Raw genomic sequence first — 20964 nt, forward strand, 5'->3', positions numbered from 1 at the left:
ACATGCAAGCTCCACACACACAGGGCTGTGGAGGGAATCGAACCCCGAACCTTGGAGGTGTGAGGCAAACATGCTAAGCACTACGCCACTACGCCACCATGCCCCCATAATAATAATAATAATAATAATAATAATAATAATAAGAAGAAGAAGAAGAAGAAGAAGAAGAAGAAGAAGAAGAAGAAGAAGAAGAAGAAGAAGAAGAAGAAGAAGAAGAAATGTCACTTATATATATATATAATGTGACAATTAGTGACATTTCTTCTTCTTCTTCTTCTTCTTCCACTTCTGCTTCTTCTTCCACTTCTTCTTCTTATATAAAAATATATACTTAAAATATATATTTTACATACTTACTTATTTAATGATTCGAGGCAGCCTTGTGTAATACTTCACTTGCTGTTACTTAGCAACCAGTGATCCTAAGATTGATAAAGATTTGGTTTAAAAACAACAACAACAATGATATCAGATACAACAGCATGGTTTCAACAGAACGCTTTTCAACCAATCAGATTGTGTGGTTGTTCCTAGCCTAATTGTTGTATAAAAAATAAAGATGTGGGAAGGCCTTTGGCACTGGTAGGGGAGTAATCTTTTTACAGTTTATCTTCCTAAATCCAAACACTTTCCAGCAGTTATTACTGTATGTGTTTCCACTTAGCTTGGTAGTTTGGTACCATCATTCTACATCAGAGAATAATGTCGTTTTTCTAATAGCTGACCGGTCCAAAAGCTATAAAATAAATGATGTGAGACAGAAGGTGAGAAATCTTGCTTCATGACACCGCTTCTCTTCAAGACCCATTAGCGCAACCACACTGTAATGAGCCCATCATATTGATTTGGGTGTATTATTATTATTATTATTATTAGTAGTAGTAGTAGTAGTAGTATTCCTCAGTCAGGAGGAAACCTATTGTTATTGTTAGTATTCTTCTTCCTCTTACTATTATTATTCTCCTTATCTCCATAAAGTGCGTAATAACTCAAGATCTCTATGGTAAAAAGTTTAGAAATTTGGTACATTGATAGTACAGGCCGCGAGTAACTTCCACACCACAAATGGCCCACGTGAGCCCATAGGTGGCGCTACATGCAACGCCCAAAGAAATCTACATGATTTTCCCTCTGCCCCATAAGTCCAAAATGTCTGAAAATTGCTATACATGCCTTAAATCTCATGGGGAGCAACAACAAAAACAGCCATTGGGGACCCATAAAGTCCTCCAGGATAGATTTCCCCTTACATAGAAATGTTTTATTATTACAAGTGAACTGTTCTTAAAGCTTTGAATGAAATACAGGTCTTTTGTTAGCTTTTTTTTTTTTTCCTCCCCCAAAGCTGTGCACATGGAGTAATGGAGAAATGTTAATAATGGAAAAACATATAGTACAACCAGCCGAGCTTTACCGTCCGTCCGTCAATCAAGGATTACGGCTCCACCCCTTTAGCACAGTTCTGACACGCTGGCAGGCTGCGAGCCAATCAGAACGCTGGCCCGTGATGTGGGCGGTCCAGTGACGTCTTAGAATATGTGATGAGAAGTGGAAAAGGTTGGGTTCACGCCACGCCTCTGCGTGAAGAATGTCATCGTCAGATTGAGACAAGTTCCGAACGTCGCGAGCGCTTTCGATTTTTAGCGTTATTATTATTATTGTTTGTTTGTTTGTTTACAGCCGGACTACATGCGGAAATGGCGTACCAGTACAGACCTCCTCAATATACCAGCACGCCGCCTGACCAAGCTTTCCTGTGGAATATATTTCAGAGGTGAGTGAAAGCACAGCCAGAGATTCCGCATTAAGAGCCCAGACCCTGAACTACTCCTGCGGCGGCTGCGAGCTTGCTTCGTGGACCTGCGTGTCAAGTTGTTGTGAACTAGTTTCACTAGATTCACGGCACAATTCACGACTAAATGCTTTTACGGAACTTCGAGCCTGTGTACAAAAATCAGAAGTTAGAAGGAGAGAGAACGCGAGAGAAAGAGTGTTGCGCGTCATTTGGTGTAACTAGTCGTTTCCTGTTTGGGTCACACATCTGGATCCGCCGCATTCTCTCAATACATACCACTATCAGTCTTTGATCAAGAGGCACACACGGTGTGAGACAGTTCTCCATTGAAGCTGCTGTTTTGTTTGAGTTAGAAATGCGGTTTTAATGTCGTACAAGCTTCACGGGATTTGCAGGAAGCAGGAAGCAGGGTGGTGCTTCTAATCTCTTCAAACCAGATGATTTTACCTAAGTGAAAGAGCATTCATTCCCCTAACGCTGAAAAGGTCCAGCAGTAGACAACAACAAGTCCAAATTCCCACAAGTCCTCAGTTATCCTGTTGACAACTAATGATTCAAATGTCCCTGGAAAGCCAGTTTCCATGGATTTGTGTGTGTGTGTTGAAAATGTTTGAGGTTTATATGTTCCATCCATTCCTTCCTTCAGGGCAATTATAGTTGTTGTTGGTGTGCACGGGTTGTTGCTAGGAAATGTGTGACTCACTGGAGAATTTCTAACAACAGTTAGTTTTTGTTCGTAACCGAGACGAATTGTAATCCGCTGATCGTAGGGTGGATGTTATTTCGTCTCGGGATATAAGTATATATAATGTACAGCGTCGTGCAGTATATTTGCAACTGTTATTCACAAAACTAACTTGTTTCGGCTTAAGATTGTCCGTGTGTGTGTGTGGAAGTACTGAAAAAGATTCAACACGGAGTGTGTAAAAGGCCTTTACATCACAGCGAAAAATTTATGTAGGAAAGCCATTTCTAAGTGCTGAAAATACCACCGATTAACATCTTTTTATAAGGATCAGTAGAATACAATTGCCTAATATCTAAAAACTTTAACTGAGTATGTGTGTACGTTTGGAGATTGTGTATGAATATGTGAGGAATTGTATCGGTAAACCAGTTAACTGTCCTGTAAGCTCTAAATTGTTGTGGCAATGGCACGTTTTACCAAATGACCGTTTCATTGAAGTAAAATGTGGATTTCTTCCATAGGGTGGACAAGGACAGGAGTGGATCGATCTCCGATACGGAGCTTCAGCAAGCTCTGTCAAATGGTACGTAGGTTTCGATACTCGTTACGCCTGTTGATGTAAGGCAGCGTTGGTCGAGCACAAAAAAAAGGCCGGGGGAAATCTGAGTGCACAAGTTGCACAAGACCGTTTCAAAATCCGGGACGTTGCGTTCAAAAATCAGCCTTACCATGGAGAAATAAAGTTCTGTATTAAATCGTCACTTAGGAATGTGACCTCCATAATGCAAAAAAAAAAAAGTCCTGTTTCTTTTAAACTTGAATGTGCTTATATGTGAAGTCCTCATGTTTTCCTCATTTGCTTACATTAAAGCCTTACTCTAAAATATACACAGTCCCTAAATCCATCCATCCATCCATCCATTTTCTATACCACTTATCCTTCTGGGTCACGGGGAATCTGGAGCCTATCCCTGGGAGCATTGGTACCCCCTGGACAGGGTGCCAATCCATCGCATCCCCATTCACACACCCTTTCATACACTTTCATGCATGTCTTTGGACTGAGGGAGAAAACCAGAGTACCCGGAGGAAACCCCCACAGCACGAGGAGAACGTGCAATTTGAACCCCCAACCCTGGCGGTGTGACGCGAACATGCTAACCACTGCCACCGTGCGCCCTACGCAGTCCATAAATCCATAATGATCAATCTTTTTCACAAAGCATTGTACGGTTATTAAGAATGAGAAAAAAGATGTACATCACACTTTGACAAGTATTTATACTATTGGTAGCAATCACAGGTTTAAGTCTTCTTGGGTATGATTCTACAAGCTTGGAGCACCTAGATTTGGGCTACACCTTCTCGCATTCACTGTATTTTTCAGGTGTCTCCAAAGATTTTCAATCGGGTTCAAGTCCGGTGTCTGGCTGAGCCGCTCAAGGAGATTGATAAGCCACTTTTGCATTGTCTTGGCACTCTCGGGCAAGTTCATCACAGATGTCTCTGTACGCTTATAAGATCATCTGTCCCTCAATCTCGACAAGCCTCCCAGTACCTGCTGATGAAAAATAACCCCACAGCATGATGTAGCTACCACCGGATGAGCGGTGTCTCGATTCATCCAGATGTAATCCTGGTCATTTTGACCACTCTAACATGAAGGCTCAATTGGTGAAGCACTGAGAAGATGGATATCCCGACTATATCCAGGGGTGTTAGCTGGACTGTTAATCATCCAGAGCTGAGCCCAGATTCTTCACCACACGTTTTTTTTTTTTCCATCTCGGCTAGTAGACAAAGTTTTGTTTTCTGGACGCTGAAGTAACTTAGCTGTCAGTATATGACACGATCAGAAACAGTTGGATTTATCGTAAAACTTGCCTCGGGTGCTGTCACTGTTTGTAGGACTACCCGACGGGTAAAATATAAAACTTTTCTAATTAGGCTAGTTTGGTGTCGCTAGCCAAGGGGAGTCACAACTAAGCTGCTACATGCAAAGTACATTTCTTTTCTTTATGCTCTGCTTATATCATGGTCACGTAAACTGGAACTCGTATAGACCTTTACACACCTTGTTTCCGCATGAGAGGATGTTACAGTTTCAGTTTCAACCTCTTTACTCATTAAAAAAAAAAAAAAATCGGCGTACATCCATTTTCCCTCACACTGACGGTCTGAGCTAGCGCTTGGTAGAATTGAGAGACTGTCAGCCAATAAGACACGAGTATTTCCATGTGTTTTCCTGTAAACCCTGTCTGATCGGTCTCGCCTCCGTTCACTGAAGATATAAAATTACAGATGGTCGTCTTTTACTGACGTTCAGTTACGTAGTGACAAACTGCTCCAAGTGGAGAATTGTTCGGGGCTAAAGAAAAAATCTTCAGGGCTACAGGCCCCAATGCCCAGGCCAGGTTACACCCCTGACTGTAGCCCAGGTCCCCAGTTTGCTCAGTTTGGTTGGGCTCCAGCTCTAGAAAGAGTTTTGATTGCTTTGAAACTATTCCATTGATTGAATGGCATTTAGGCTCAGTTTTGACTGTCATACCAAATGGTCTGAAATACTATTGCTTGACTTCTCATTTTCTCATATATCAAACTCTGCTCAACTTTATCGCAACAGCTCTCCCCTCCAGCTTTGTTTTGCCAACTCTCCTTTCTATAATGAAATATTACCCGCTCCCATTTACAAGTAATTATTTCCATCCCAATTTGTCGCTTTGCTGCCCGTGTGAATGCAGGGTTAAATCCACCCATTATACAACACTGGCATGAGTAAGGATCGACGTGTGCAAGCGTACATGACCCCCCCCCCCCCCCCCCCCCCCCCCCCAAAAAAAAAGTTCATACTCGCATGACCAAGGGCTTTCATTTAAGACTTGATTTATAATTGAAGGCATCTTTGCTTATGCAAATGCATAAGACTTTTGCAAAATCATCTCAGAATGTTATAGCTTCTTACAACCGCTTAGGAACAAAACGCCTGTGATTGGTTAGTCATGATTTTCTCTCCAAAACACGCTAAAAAAAAATTTTTTTGCGAGTAATAAATATTTAATATCGTTATCGAATATGCCAGACTTAATCTGTTTCATGAATTTATTTATTTTTTACTCCGCTATTTCTCGTCCGTGGTATGCGTTGCTGTGGTGTGGTGCGTGAGCACAGCAAAGCAGTGAGAAGGTTCAGTGTGTACTGCATAAAAGCGTCTTTGTTTCTGAGGCCAGTCCAGTGTGCTGTGCCAGATTCCATCCCTGCTAACCAACTTATTAGCAGACAGACTCACACCTATGTCTACATGCTCCCAAGACACACTACATTTCCTGACCTCACTGTGTCAGGAGAACCCACATGACTCGTATTGGGCACCAGATGTAGCCAGAACGAACTGGTATTCTCTGTTCTGGTATAATAGTCAATTTATTAATCTATCTTCTCTATATACACTCGGTGCACAATTTCTTGTTTTATTTGATACAATTTTTATTTGTATAGCACTTTTAACAATGAACATTGGAAGCGTCTTTACAGAAACATATGAACACAGGATATGGATTTTAAGTGTGTGAATCGATCCCAATTGAGCAAGCTGGTGGCGATGGTGGCTAGGAAAAACCTCCCTAAGATGATATGAGGAAGAAACCTTGAAAGGAACCAGACTCCTCAGTTGTCACTGAAAGGTCTGTTTTTGCTGTAACGTTTTCTAGTCGCAGGAGGAATCGAATGTAGAAAGTCGTTTGTCACCCCTGCAGTCCATCTCACAGCACAGCGCTTGACTCAGCAGAAAATGAGTGGATTTATTGTGTACTTTGCCCATGTTTAGTAATTACATCCAGCACAGCCTGTGGCCAAAGCCCTGCCATGACAGTCCCTGTTTCCCATTAAAGTGTCCATGAAAAGAAATTTGGCATTTTAGAGCATTTCCTATGAGTCATTTTTGTCGTAGACATAAGTAAGCCAGTATATATGAACAATATGAGAAATGTGTGTTTTATGTATGGAGTTTGTATGTGTCTGCGCTCATGGTTTCATTTCACCGCATCATTATGCGTCGGTAGTCGTTTTCCCCTTTCCTCTGTGGAATATAAAAGGCCTTACTGCGAAATTACGCAGGGTATATACTTCTGTGTCCACGTAATTGCAAACACACGAGTGCGTCGGGTGTGGGCAGTCCGATCAGTGTCCGACATCATACTTTGCACATAACTTGAATGTGTCCACTAGGGGGCAGAAAATAAAATAAAATAAAGTTTAGAGTTTCACTGCAGAGGAAATAAATACACAATAGTGGACACTGAAGATTACCGCTGAGTGTTAATGCACTGATGACATGTTGTTTTGCGTTTATACATTGGGGATTTTGTGAGATTTGAGATATTGTCCGTCACATATCAAAAGAATGTTCACGATATGACCAAAAGTTTGTGGACACTTGAGAGTCACACCCAAACGCGGGTCGTCTCCAAACTGTTGGAGTCACACCATTGTATAGGATGTATTTGTAAGCTTTAGCATTACAGTTTCCTTTCACTGGAACTGGAACCTGTTCCAGGATGCCACAAAGTGGGGTCCATGAAGACATTTGCCAGGGTTAGAGCGGAAGAACTCGAGTGGACCGCACAGAGCCCTGACCTCAACCCGTCTGAACACCTTTGGGATGAACTGGAATGCCGACTGCATCCCAGACCTCGTCACCCAGATATCAGTGCCTGACCTCACTTATTAATGAACACCAATCCCCACAGCCACGCCCCAAAATCTACTGGAAAGCGCTCTCAGAAGAGTGGAGGTTATTATAACAGCAAATGCTGTTATTCCAGATTAAATCTGGAATGGGATGTTCAACAAACACATATGAGGTGTGACGGTCAGGTGTCCACAAACCTTTGGCTATATAGTATAGTAAGAAATTCCAACCAAAGTTTCATTCATGTCAACTACAACACTAGATAATTGATGTGTAACGGTACCTAAGATTCAAACTTGAACCGATTTCAATACAATTTCCGACTCTTAGGAAGCAAAAGCTGTGCGTTACAATGTGACGAGTTTAAACATGGCTAAGCTTTTACTGGCATGACTCATAAAGGCGTGTGTCTGATTTTATTCTACTGTTAGCTGGTCGTGCTCTCAGTCATAAAGCTCTCTGTAGATCTGGATGTGTTTTTCAATCCTGTGTTCTCTACTACCGAATATGACCTTCTCAATCATGGCAGTAAATACTTTAGCACAGTGAGGAAAGGCTGAATGTAGCAGAGACTAAGCTGCATTTTTTATGCGAGCAGGCGTGGGTGTGTGTGTGTGCGTGTGGGTGTGGGTGTGTATGAGCATGAAACTTCTCTCTCTAGGTGTGATGGGTTCTGTCGGCCCATGGGAGTAAAAAAAAAAAAAAAAAAAAAAAAAAAAAAAGAGTGAACATAGCAGATTAGCGTTTGGACAGAAATCTCCGGTAGGGCCAAAAATATTCTCACCTGGTTTAAAATTCCGATTTGAATTTTTCAACATAGAGCTTAGTTTATTTAAAGCTCTGGGCCTCTGTAAATTAGAAAACAGCATAGCTGTTAGGGAAGAGTTGACAGCCAGGTTAGCCTCCATGTGCACCCACAGGGGGTCTCAGAGATCAGGTCCCCAGAAGCAGCCCAATAGTAATGTTAAATATGGGTAAACCTAAGCCACGTTCAGACTTGGGCTCTTGCAGTTGGATTGTCGAAATCCTACGGGTCTTGTTATTCCAGATGTAGGACAGAATTATGGAATCCAGTTCCCTAAAGAAAGCAGATGTGAGGAAAAATAGGGAGATTCTGGCAAAGATAGAGAAATCTGAGGAGAGAGATCGTTTTAATTGAATTTATACCCATCCCAATCATAGACGAAGGCGAAATATTCCAATTCTCTATGTTCCGTTTAAGTTTTCCAACGAACTTTGTTCATTTTGGATCTTTGGGTATTATCATTCCATTGTATAGGTACAACGGTCTTTAACAGTTTTGACCGGAGGACTTCCGAGGAAACCAGGCTTATAAACATCAGAAAGGGACATAAAATTCATTTTTGTCCAATTAGTAGTATATCCCGATGACCTACCAAAAGAAGTCTAAGAGAATGGGACTTGATCCCTCAGAATTCTGCAAGTACAATATTACCTACTCATATTATCTAATGAGTGTTTTCCTACTCCCCACTTCAAGACCCCTTACATCTGAATGATCTCTTATGCTTAGGGCGAGAGGTTCTATCGCAGTGGCGATACGGGCAGGTGAGAGGAGGAAACCCTGCTGTAGTGAGCGGTGTAAAGGGAACCTGGTTGGGATGAACCCGGTCTGGTCAGGGTGAATTATGGATGATAAATGCTTGTTTAGTCGAAAAGCCAATGCTTCAGTGATTACTTTTATATCACAGTTTTGAAGTGCAATCGGCCTACAGTATACTAGGCAAAATTTTCTCTCCCTTAGAATGAACTCATTCATCATTCTGAAAAGGAGCAGGGCACGGATGCCACGGGATCTTTTATAGAATTCGGATCTAAATCCGTCTGGCTCCGCCGTCTTGCCAGGCGGAAACAACTTAATGGCAGAGACTACATCTTCTAAAGTGAAATCAGCGTCTAAGTCTTCCCTGGCAGTGTCAGTTTAGGCATTTCGTTCAGGTCGGGATGAGTGGCATTACTATTGGAAGTGTAAAGTTCACTGTGAAAGTGATCATTAATATCCTTGGGGTTAGTCAACAGGGTGCCATCCTCCCGACTTGATGCTGTGAAGTGACCTGGATGCTTGGGCCCCTTTGAGTTGTCGTGCCAAAAGCTTATCTGGCTCGCCTCCCGTCTCAGAATGTCTTTCGTCTCTGGCAGAGGGGTTTTGCATGGCATGTACCTTCTGCTTTACCTTCCTTATCATTTGTCTGAGAGCTTGTTGTAAAATCTTGCATAGGAAGCTCCTTCACCTTTACCCTGATTGCTGCTCGTTGCATGAACTCTTCCCAACCAATGGCAAAGTATTTTTTTTTTCAATGTCATGCATACAAAACATATCTTTATGAATACATACCATATCTTTGTGTTCATATTTATACACAAAGCACAGAAGTCAAAAGACATTATGTGTGTAAATTTATTCATGCAGTGGAAGTATATTAAGTGTCCATATACTTATTCCCCTCACAGTATTTGGGAGATTCAGCACACTATGATGTTTTGTTCCACAAATAACTGGAAATTACGGACTTGTAAGCTACAGAGGGCTCCTACAGCTCCTGCTTCCAGCAGTCCTTCCACCTGCTCGATGGATCTCTTCTACAGTGCTCCAGACCATCACTCAAGTCCTCCTCCCCGTTATCGTTTCTATTATATATGACCTCATTAACATACATAACACGTACTAACTGCTCTCAAGACAGCGAGTGTTAAAGCGATCGTGGAAAAGCCCACATTAAACACCTCAGCCAGCGGCTGTCCTCCAATAGCACTTCTTTCTTTCTAAAATTCTTGAAAGACAGTCAGTTTTTGCTGTTTCTAACCCCGGACAACCTCCAGGATCTGTTCAAACTCGAAAGTGACACACTCTGCAGAAACGGCCCCTGTGGCTGTTTCTGAGAAGCTTCACACTGCTAGATAAGCCAAACTGTCATTTGTCATCTTCTATGACGTCTCTGAAGTGTTCAACATGATTCTCTCGTCCAGCCGTGGAACTAGAGGCCCAGCATGGCGGTAGTTTGCTGCTTACCTGGAGGGACAGTTGCATACGGAGGGATCCAGATTTGCGCTATGTAGACTTTCCACTGGTGCTCCACAAGTGTTTCGTCCTCTTCTGTCCTCGATCTATACCTGCTCTCTCAGTACCTATCCATACCTGCTCTCTCCGAGCCCTTCCTCTCCTTTCCTACCTCAGACACTCGTGTTTCTTCGTAGATCTTGTCTGATGGACAACTCATCATGGACGTCAGCTCATCGTCTGAAACTAAATCCCAGCAAGACTGAGCTGCTCTATACCCCATGTCAGGGTCTGGTGACCATGCCATCCGACAGTCTACAACTATCGGAAAGTTCTGGACCACCAACTATCCGTCTCTTGTTATATTCATAACCTGTTTCGGCCATGCGAGTTTCTCAGGAGGATCTAGGCTTTTCATTTCATGGAGGCCACTCGGGTGCTTGTTGTTCCAAATTGGTCCTGGAAGCTCTTCTCCTGCGTGCCACGAGAGGCCTGCAGCTGATTCATCATTGCAACTGCTCAACTTCTTTTTATCCTCCTCAAATTCTCCCAAATCACTCCATTAGCTTCCTGTAGTTGCTCACGTCGGATTCAAAACACGGATGCTTGCCCACGAACTCACAACGGACCAGTCCTGACCTATCTGAAGGCATTGATCGAAGCCTGCTCTGAACCATGTTTCCTTCAAGACTCTTAAACAACTAGACTTGACCAACCATTCCTTAAGATGCAAGGAAGATAAGCATCAAGACTGTCATCATGTCTGTCCTGGCACACAGGTTGTGGAATGAACTTCCCCTCTCTGTCCATTGAGAGCGGCAATGGGAAGGGGAGTGGATGATGTGCAGCCCAGGATTTACAAAGTTATTACTGGTAAAATTGCTGTTTTGTTTCTCTTCAATAAGAGCACTGATCTTTATCATAATACATAATATATAATAAAGGGTATATTTAGAATTTCACTTGGATGCTATCATGGATGGGTAGGTCTGTATGATTTTAGCTCGCACTCATACACCGAAAGGCAGTTCTGACTCGGGTTTGTGGTCTTTGACCTTGATTTTCCTTACTAAATATAATCCTTAATACAAATGTCGTATATCAGAGGTAATATTCATTTATTCGAGTGATTCTTGGGTCAACAAGTCTTTGGCCCGGTCTGGATCAAGGCACACTGTAGATTTAAAAACTGCACTCTGACTCTAGCTTCCTAACAAGCTGGGATATGCGAAGAAAAGAATTTCACAATACTGTAATGTACATTTGATAAATGAAAGCTTATTCCCGTTATGACACAGACTCGGATTATCATTGTGCTGCTCTAATGCCCTTTCCGTCTTATTATGTTTTTAAAATGTTTGCCTTTTCTTTCACAGGCACATGGACACCGTTCAATCCTGTGACTGTCAGATCGATTATAGGTGAGGAAATCTTCCGTGTTTTAGCATGGGTGTCTAGCCTCAGCTTTGCGTTGAACTGTTTTCCCTTGGTGCGAGTCCCTTAATTAGTTTCCCCAAGGTCTTTTAATTATAGCGCCTGTGAAATTGAAATGGGTGTTCTAGAGCTTTGTAGAGATAAATATGCCAGTATTTGTCCCTCGGATATGAAGTCCGCACTCCCCTGTTAAACCAAGCGGTTTTTGTGATGTAAAATATGACCACCATGTTAATCGTGTCACATCCTTTTCCACGTTTAATGTGATCTAGCAACCAGCAAAAATCAAGTGAAAAGCAAAGAGAAAACTTTTAGGAAAATAAATCAACAACAACAACAAAAAACAGTCAATTACCTGGTGGTCTTTTTGGCTACCGACTTCACACGTCATGATTTGGCAGTTTTATTCCTTGCAAAAATACTCCAGATCTAACAAATCACAAGCGCACAGCCCTCTTCAGATCATTCCGCAGGTTTTTCCAATCGGATTTAGATCTGGGCTCGGACTGGGCCGTTCCAAAATGTCGATCGTCTTCTGAAGCCGTTCCCTTGTTGACTTGGTAGACACAGTCATGCTGGAATGAAGAGAGGCCTGCAGGTTTTGTGGCAAAGACTAGTGCTCCAGTCCCAGCTGAAGAGATACAGCCCCATAGCATGACGCTTCCACCACCATGCTTCACCGTGAATCTGGTATATTATTACCAGAAGGTTCTCCATGGGTCTCATCAGACCATAACACATTTTACCTCATGGTTTGAGATTACTGTGTGCATTTGTGTGTTTTGGCAAAATTGAGATCATCTATCCACTTTTCCCCATAGTCTAGACATGTGAAGGATACATGAGATTGTTACATGCAGGGAGTGATCAGTACTTGCCCGGTATTGCTGCAGCTCCTTGAATGTTGCTGTATATCTATCGACTACCTCCCAGAGAAGTTTTTGTCCTCCTATATCTGGGTAATGTCACTGTAGTGCCCCATTTTTCTCCACTTATTGATGATGGCCTTCAAGGTACATCTAATGTTTGGGAAACTTTTTATTTTTTTGTACCCCTCCCCCTGATTCATACTTTTCAACAATGAGATCCAGTACAAACTGGGTTAGCTGTTTGCGCACCATGGCTTCAGCAGTCGGATGAAACCAAAAAAACGTGAAGAAAATCCTACGGAATTGAGTTTGAATGTGATTGGTTAATTCAGAGCACAGTCACATGCTCACCAGGCAACTTTAAAGTTGTTGTTTGTTTTTGTTTTTTTCTTCTCTCCATGAAGCATTCCTGTTTGTTTTCCACATTGATTTTGTTGGTTGCTAGATCACATCAAAGGTGGAAAAAGATCTGATGATTTTTTTTTAATCTTGTCACGTTAAAAAAAAACGTGCAATTGTGACAGGAGTGTGTAGACTCGTTATATCCGCCGTACATACCATGACTCGCACGAACATGGCGAACATGGGTAATGGATGAAAACGTGTTCTTTAGTGGGTATATTTTGACAGCCTCTGGGAAACTGGGAAAAGTTTTCGATGACTCATTCTATACTCATCCAATTTGTATGCAATCGAATGCTCTCTAGAACACACATCTCCCACCCATTCCAAAAAAAGCTGTGTTTACCAACCTACATTAGCAAACGGTTGGGTCATTCCTGTAGCTTCGGTCGTGCAGCTTCCCACACGTTATTTCCATTCCAAACCAGCCCTTATGTGATGATTTGAGTTCATTTATGTGTGTCTGTACTTATTCCCCCTCCAAAATCAAACACGGTATGACTCCGAAAGTATTACAGGTATCCACTGGCCATGATTGTCTACATGCAGTGATGCACAGTTGTTATACCGCTGTGTATGATCTGGCAATCCAGTGACTATTTGGAGAAATCGGAGCATGTTTGAGTGCTTTCAAACCCGTTAGTCCGATTCCTGATTGCTGGCTTTGTGCGTTTCTTCTACCACTCTTGCTGTCTTAAGTGAGCTGATATATTTTTCCAGTTACTGTAGCCACCTCCACTTCATGGAGTGATTTATGTTTTCTTCTCACTCTACCCAAATAGCCAGCAACAATAAACACATGACATCATCATTTTCTCACTATATAGCAGCCATGATCTGCTGACGTACTACTGATTTAGTACTAGTGACTTTTTGAGCGCCTACGACCCTCGATGTTTGTTTTTTAACGAAGACTTTTAAGCATGAAAAAAGTGTTGGAGGATTTTAATGAACTTTAAGCACCTGCTGTGCAAACAGCCTCAGCCAAGCTTTTGTACCGTATGACAACTCTGCTAGCTCAGGGTTTTCTTTCATCTTGCACACTTTGTAGTTATAGCCTTTCTAGTTGCTTGTCAGAGGTACAGACGTTCATTTAAACATGTATACCAGAACATTCCAGCCCTCTCTCGCTTAACTTTTCTCCAGGACGAAATCTATACAGTACGCAAAAATAGGAAAAGTGAAATATTACCAGTGGGAGGTAAATTGAGGTAGTCTCCCAGAACATAGGAACGAGGTTTTCAAACCAGGGCTGCAGATGAGATGGGAAAATATCAGACAGTATCTAGAATTGGTAGTAGCTGTTGTGGAAGTCAGCCAAGCCCTTTGACATGCTCCCTTCCTGACTGCCTTAAGAGGAAATGAATCGACATACAGAATCAATAAATGGCTCTCAAGCCATTTCACAGGCACTTTAACTAATTATTTCTAAAACAGGATCTGGTTATAGGACTAAACCGTCCCTTTGCAACAAATCATGCAAGTGGTACAGTATATTTGCGTGTCCATGATCGATTCTGGTTTCAAAACTAGATGAAGACAATCATGCCAGATGCCTTAAAATGGTTGCTGTGTGGACAGTTCGCTTCTTATGACCATTTACCTCAATCACTCATTCACCCATTCATTCACACGCCACACACCGAATCACTCAAGCACCCAATCACTTCCTTACTCACTAACCAACCTAATCACACATTCACCCTTCTGATCACACACTCACTTATTCACCCACCCATTCTTCCCCAATCATTCACCCAATCACGTCCTTACTCACTCACTCTCACACACCAACCTAATCACACATTCACCCTTCTGATCACACACTCAGTTATTCACCCACCCATTCTTCCCCACTCAATCACCCAATCACTTCCTTACTCACTCACCAACCTAATCACACATTCACCCTTCTGATCACACACTCACTTATTCACCCACCCATTCTTCCCCATTCACCCAATCACATCCTTACTCACTCATTCACTCACTCACTCACACACTCACTCACCAACCTAATCACACATTCACCCATCTGATCACATTCACGATCACATATTCACCCACCCATTCTCTCCCAATCATTCACCCAATCACTTCCTTACACTCACTCATTCACTCACTCACTCACACACTCACTCACCAACCTAATCGCATATTCCCCCACCCATTCCCCCATCATTCACCCAATCACTTCCTTACTACCACAAACTCACTCGCTCACTCACACCAACCTAATCACACATTCACCCATCTGCTCACGCACTCACTTATTCACCCACCCATTCTCTCCCCCATCATTCACCCAATCACGTCCTTACCTAATAATTCAGTCACTCACACTCAAACCCACTCACTTAAGATCATCATTCATTAATCCCTCCAAATCACTTCCTTTCCTTACTGACTCATACGCCCACCCATTTATTCACCCGCCCATTACTTATCTATTACTGTACTATTCGTTCACACCCACTCATATATTCACTTACTCACCCACTTATACACTCAAGGAGAAAAGTGAAACCGCACGCACTATAAATGCTCTCTCATCCCTCTCTTTCTCTTCTGCGATTGCTCAGCCATGTTCGACCGCGATAACAAAGGTGGAGTGAACTTTAACGAGTTTGCTGGCGTATGGAAGTACATCACCGACTGGCAGAACATCTTCCGCACTTACGACCGTGACAACTCAGGGTTCATCGACAAGAATGAGTTGAAACAGGCTCTCACCAGCTTCGGTAAGCAAAATAATGCTGATTTTATTCATCAGAGCGTGGGGCAGCGGGCCCGACGAACAGGTGAATGCCATGCTATGGGATGTTGCTTAGTTTTTTTTGGCACACGCTGAAGCTGATGTTGACAGAATAAGAGGTTTAGAAATCAATTTAAAAGCATGGCATTCCAGTGCTGAATTCTAAATATATATATAAGAAGTGTGTATATATATAAGGCTTATTATATATAATCAAATGTAGGATGGTCAAAAATTCAGGAACCTCTAGAATATGTTGAGCAAATATATCAATCTGCAAAAACACGATGCAGTGGCTGATAAACCGCGTAGAGTGTTCGGGTGAACATCATGGCCTGGGCATTCAGGGCGGTAGCCCCGAGGATTTTTTTTTCTCCACTTGGAGCAGTTTGTCACTACGTAAATCCATACAGTGAGCGCTTAGTCGTGCCTCCCCTTGGCTAACGACACCAAACTAGCCTTGTCTAGTGCCAGATAGTACGGAAGCCCTAACCGGCCATACGTTATTCATTTTTTTTCCTTTCTTGTTTTCTCTTGATCTCGACTTCATTCTTCTGTGTACTCGACAATCCTCTGTGTTTTGAATGGCGTTCTTGGTTAAATGCCCGAAATAAGGTCTGTGGCTCACACGAGCTCACGATATTTTCACATTTTATTCTACGACATAAAACACATCCGTAATACACCACTCGGGAGTGTTTTTTTTTTTTTTTTAAAGCTTTTACGTGGTTTGAAAAAGGCGGTTGCTAACAAGTGGCTAAATGGGACTACAGGGGTTCCCGGGGACGTTAAACGTCATCGCGCCGAACAGAGCAAACTCGTTGTGTTTATACTCACACTCTTACAAACCGTTCCAACTCAAACTTTCCAACCTGTAGATTTTATCCATTTATATTGTTTTCCAAAGGTAGTGTTTTTTTTTTTTGTTTTGTTTTGTTTTTTTAAGTAAAGATTGAACGTGGTGTTGGAAGCAAGTGTAAGAATCCTAAACTTTTGTTGGTCACAGAGTTTATTTTCTGCAATAATCCAAAAGCCAATGGGAAAATCCTTATGGCTTTTCGTCGAGGGAACCTGGGGTGGCCTACAAAAATACCTCATCCCCACAGGCTAGGGAAGGGGACACCCTTCTCTCTTAATGTGGAGACAAAGTCCATCTCTACAGCGCGGAATTATCACAGTTATGACGGCGAAGACGCCAAGGTGCATGAAACACCACTCCCATTCACGATGTGTGAGAGATGTGGTGAGGAAACGGCTATTGGTTATGTCGTGATCATGAGAACATCAAGTTGTATCATGAGAAAACAACAAAGAATATGAAATGTATAATGCATGGCTGCTTAGAGCTTCCGTAAGTTTATTTTATCGGTCTGACAGTCCTGAAAACAGTGAGTAAAACCCGAGGTGAGTTTTATGATAAATCCGTCAGTTTTTCACATTTTTGATGCAAGAAAAACCAAATGCATGGAGCAAATCTAATTGACGTGCATTTTTTACAGTGTTCTGATGGAGCTGATTAACAGTCCAGCCAACGCCCCTGGTGAACATGTAGACTATATGTTGTAACTAATAAATTAAGTGTATGTAATTTTACACTCCTTGGTTCCTGACTTTTCAGACACCCTGTGTATTGTAATGAATGTATAAGTTGAACAAATAAACAGAAAACGGTTAGTGTAAATAGTTAAGAAATGTTGTGGCACAAACTGTCACTTTTATATATCAAAGTTTTTTTTTTTGGGGGGGGGGAGTTTAATATACAGCAAAACGGCGATTTAAAGAAAAATCCAATGAATTCTCATTTCATTCCTAGTTTCTTTTGAATATTTGTTTATGAATTTCTCACCAAATACAATTTCTTGTATTCTACTTCATCGAAGCTTAGTAATATACAGTGCTCAAACATTTTCTTCAGCTTGTGTCACTATGTATTTCTCGTAGTGTTGTTCAAATTTGTTCCTTAAATACAGCGCCCTCCACTAATATTGGCACCCTTGGTAAATATGAGCAAAGAAGGCTGTGAGAAATTCACAAAAATACTCTGCTCTCATGGATATGAGATAGATAACCGCTCCGAGTCTTCTCCTATAACGCCTGATGAGGTTGGAGAATACACGGTGAGAGCGTTCCTCCATACAGAATCTCTCCAGATCCTTCACATTTCGAGGTCCACGCTGGTGGACTCTCCTCTTCAGTTCACCCCACAGGTTTTCTATGGGTCTCAGGTCAGGGGACTGGGATGGTCATGGCAGGACCTTGATGTTGTGGTCAGTAAACCATTTTTGTGTTGATTTTGATGATGTTTTGGATCATTGTCCTGCTGGAAGATCCAACCACGGCCCATTTTAATCTTTCTGGCAGAGGCAGTCAGGTTTTCATTTAATATCTGTTGATATTTGATAGAGTCCGTGATGCCATGTATCCTAACAAAATGTCCAGGTCCTCTGGCAGAAAAACAGCCCAAAACATTAAAGATCCTCCTCCATATTTAACCGTGGGCATGAGGTACTTTTCCATACGGCTGCCTCTCTGTGTGCTCCAAAACCACCTCTGTGTTTATTACCTAAAAGCTCTATTTTGGTTTCATCTGACCATAGAACCCGATCCCATTTGAAGTTCCAGTAGTGTCTGCACACTGAAGACGCTCGAGTGTGTTTTTGGATGAGAGTAGAGGCTTTTCTTCTTGAAACTCTTCCAAACAGCTTGTGGTGATGTCGGTGACTTCAGATTGTAGTTTTGGAGACTTTCTGACCCCAAGACGCAACTAACATCTGCAGTTCTCCAGCTGTGATCCTTGGAGATTTTTCGTCCACTCGAACCGTCCTCTTCACAGTGCGTTGAGACGATACAGACACACGTCCAATTCCAGGTCGATTCTTAACATTTCCAGTCGACTGGAACTTCTTAATTATTGCCCTGATGGTGAAATGGACATTTTCAACGCTTGTGCTATTTTCTTATAGACACGCCCCATTTTGTGAAGCTCAACAACTTTTTACGGTACATCACAGCTGTATTCCTCGCTCTTACCCATTTTTATTTGGCCTGTGTCTTACCTCATATTTATACCCCTGTGAAACAGGAAGTCATGGTTGAACAATTTCCTGTTCCTAGTCACCCAGGTGTACTAAAAATTTTTTAAATATCAATAGGAATATACTTCATATATGTTTTCCCCATGTATGAATTCATAGGGGTGCCAATAACTGTTGCACCACTAAATAATTAAAGGTTTTTTTTGTTTTTTTTTTGATAAACCTGTGTTGTTTGCAATTGTTTGATATCCACGAGAACAGACTATATTTTTGTGAATTCTTTGAACAAAAGATCAAAAGGTTAAACAATAAAGACGTTTTTTCACAGCCTTCTTTGCTCATATTCACCAAAGGGCGCCAATATTAGTGGAGGGCAGTGTCTATCTAGTAAACTTGTCTTTGATCGACGTCGCACCTGCCTCTGTTGTTGTTTGAGCTTCATGTTTGCTCTCCTCGTCCAGGGTATCGTCTCTCAGACCAGTTCTATAACACGCTGATCGAGAAGTTTGACCGGCAGAGGAAAGGGCAGGTAGCTTTCGACGACTTCATACAGTGCTGCATTGTACTACAGGTAAAACGCACAAGGCAACAAATTAACTGAATAAATAAATCGCGTTTGCGCATTCAGCTTTTCCCCTTAAGAGCACATACGTTAACGGTGAATTTTCTCCCTTTTCCCTCTACCCCAAAAATATTCAGAGGTTAACTGACGTCTTCAGGCGATACGACACGGACCAGGACGGCTGGATCCAGGTCTCCTACGAGCAGTATCTCTCGATGGTCTTCAACATCGTATAGCACAGCACAACCACACACACCAGTGCCAAACAACAAATGTCTCTCTTTCCACTGGTCTTCTGCCAGTGACACCATACACACCTCACTGAAGTATTATGGGACAGGAGATTTGCACTTCAGTGAATGGATCTTTGTGTCTGTCTGTTTTCATCTTTCTTTACGTTGTTAAACTTAATTCATGTAAAAAAAAAAAGAAAAGACGGTAATACTAAGCCCCCTTTTTTCATATTAAAGAACTCTGCGTGGTAAATCGCATCGTGTCGTAGTAACATTCAGATGCATGCCTTCTGACGTAAAACACGCCGTTACTGTGAAAGCATGCTCGAGCTCGTTCTGTCGTTTCCTATTAGAAGCCATGACCATTTTGAGAGGTGCATTTGAACACGCAGAAGAATTTGAGATCGCAGGAACAGGCACTTTTGTACTGTTGTGTGCATGAAGCTTTGCAACTGCAAAAACCTCAATGTTTTATTAAAAAAAAAAAAAAAAAAAAAAATGAACCATTCAATAATGTCTTATTAGCCTTTTTGTATTTCTTTCTGCGGGCTCGACTTCCTTTTAAAATCTCTGAAAGAACACGGTGCGAGACATTCCTGCTACAGGCACATATATAAATATATATATATGATTCGCTGCATTTCACCAAAGGAAAACAAAAATAAATAAATTCTGTGTACTGATTGACCAATCAGCGGCAGATATGTATGTGGAAATTTTGTCTCTTTGCTAAATAAATATTTGTAATGGCTAATTTCTTAAAGCCTAATTCTTTATAATGCCTTTTGGAATTTTTTTTAATTTTTTTTGGCTAGTTCTATTAGCACTTAACCCATAAACCCATAAACTGCAAATAAGCGCAGTAAGAATTGTATTAAACGTTTTTTTAACAGTTTTGTCAGGTTAATTTAGTCTAACCTGATTGAGCACTTGAGCAGAATACAGTACATTATTATTATTATTATTATTATTATTATTATTATTATTATTTGCCTTGTGTAAAATAGAAGAAACATATTTTATTAAAAGCTTTTATTTAATGATATTACTGAATGCATGGACATGTGGAGCAGATCCAGAAGCACTGAAGGAAGGAAAATAATTTCTTCTATTAGTACAATGTTTGAATAGCGTTTAAAAACATTGCACCACGTCGTCGGGGTTCTAAAAGTCTAGCTGGTTAATGTTATCTGAAGTAACATGCTCCACTACTTTCTGTCATCCAAAAATCTATGAAGAGCGAGAGTGTTTGTTTGTTTGTTTGTTTTGGTTTTTAAACTTTGATTACGTGGCCTCAATTTTGACTCTAGCCCTATAGCTAATTGAGCTCCCGTTCAAGACGAGGGCTTGAAAGACGTGTAGAGGGGAAAATGCCAGTAGTTTTAGCTGAAGAAAAAATCGATCGTTTTTATTATTGTTTTTTAAACAGTACTTCTTTTTTTCTTTCCCCCTCAAAGCATTTCAAAATAACTTCGAGTAATAAAT

General features: G+C 41.5%; 1 protein-coding gene across 2 annotated transcripts; it reads left to right on the top strand.

Moving 5' to 3' along the window:
• Positions 1-1555: 1555 nt before the first annotated feature.
• pdcd6 (programmed cell death 6) lies at positions 1556-19978 on the top strand. 2 transcript variants are annotated; one of them, XM_017466749.3, is made up of 6 exons: positions 1563-1774; positions 3005-3066; positions 11566-11610; positions 15477-15635; positions 19146-19255; positions 19384-19978. In XM_017466749.3, exons 1-6 carry the CDS (start codon positions 1698-1700, stop codon positions 19480-19482), a joined length of 552 nt encoding a protein of 183 aa, XP_017322238.1. In that variant the 5' UTR covers positions 1563-1697; the 3' UTR covers positions 19483-19978. The 2 variants fall into 2 exon arrangements, with proteins under 2 accessions (XP_017322246.1, XP_017322238.1); XM_017466757.3 differs by lacking the exon at positions 3005-3066 and having other exon boundaries at positions 1556-1774.
• Positions 19979-20964: the final 986 nt, after the last annotated feature.

Source organism: Ictalurus punctatus, chromosome 1, assembly GCF_001660625.3.
Source record: "Ictalurus punctatus breed USDA103 chromosome 1, Coco_2.0, whole genome shotgun sequence".
NCBI lineage: Eukaryota > Metazoa > Chordata > Actinopteri > Siluriformes > Ictaluridae > Ictalurus > Ictalurus punctatus.

Excerpts from the sequence above, each read along its gene's own strand:
- pdcd6 (XM_017466749.3), top strand. The coding sequence starts at position 1,698 with ATGGCGTACCAGTACAGACCTCCTCAATATACCAGCACGCCGCCTGAC. Across the intron at positions 11,611-15,476 it reads GACTGTCAGATCGATTATAG|CCATGTTCGACCGCGATAAC; the intron begins GTGAGGAAATCT and ends GCGATTGCTCAG. Across the intron at positions 15,636-19,145 it reads ACAGGCTCTCACCAGCTTCG|GGTATCGTCTCTCAGACCAG; the intron begins GTAAGCAAAATA and ends CTCCTCGTCCAG.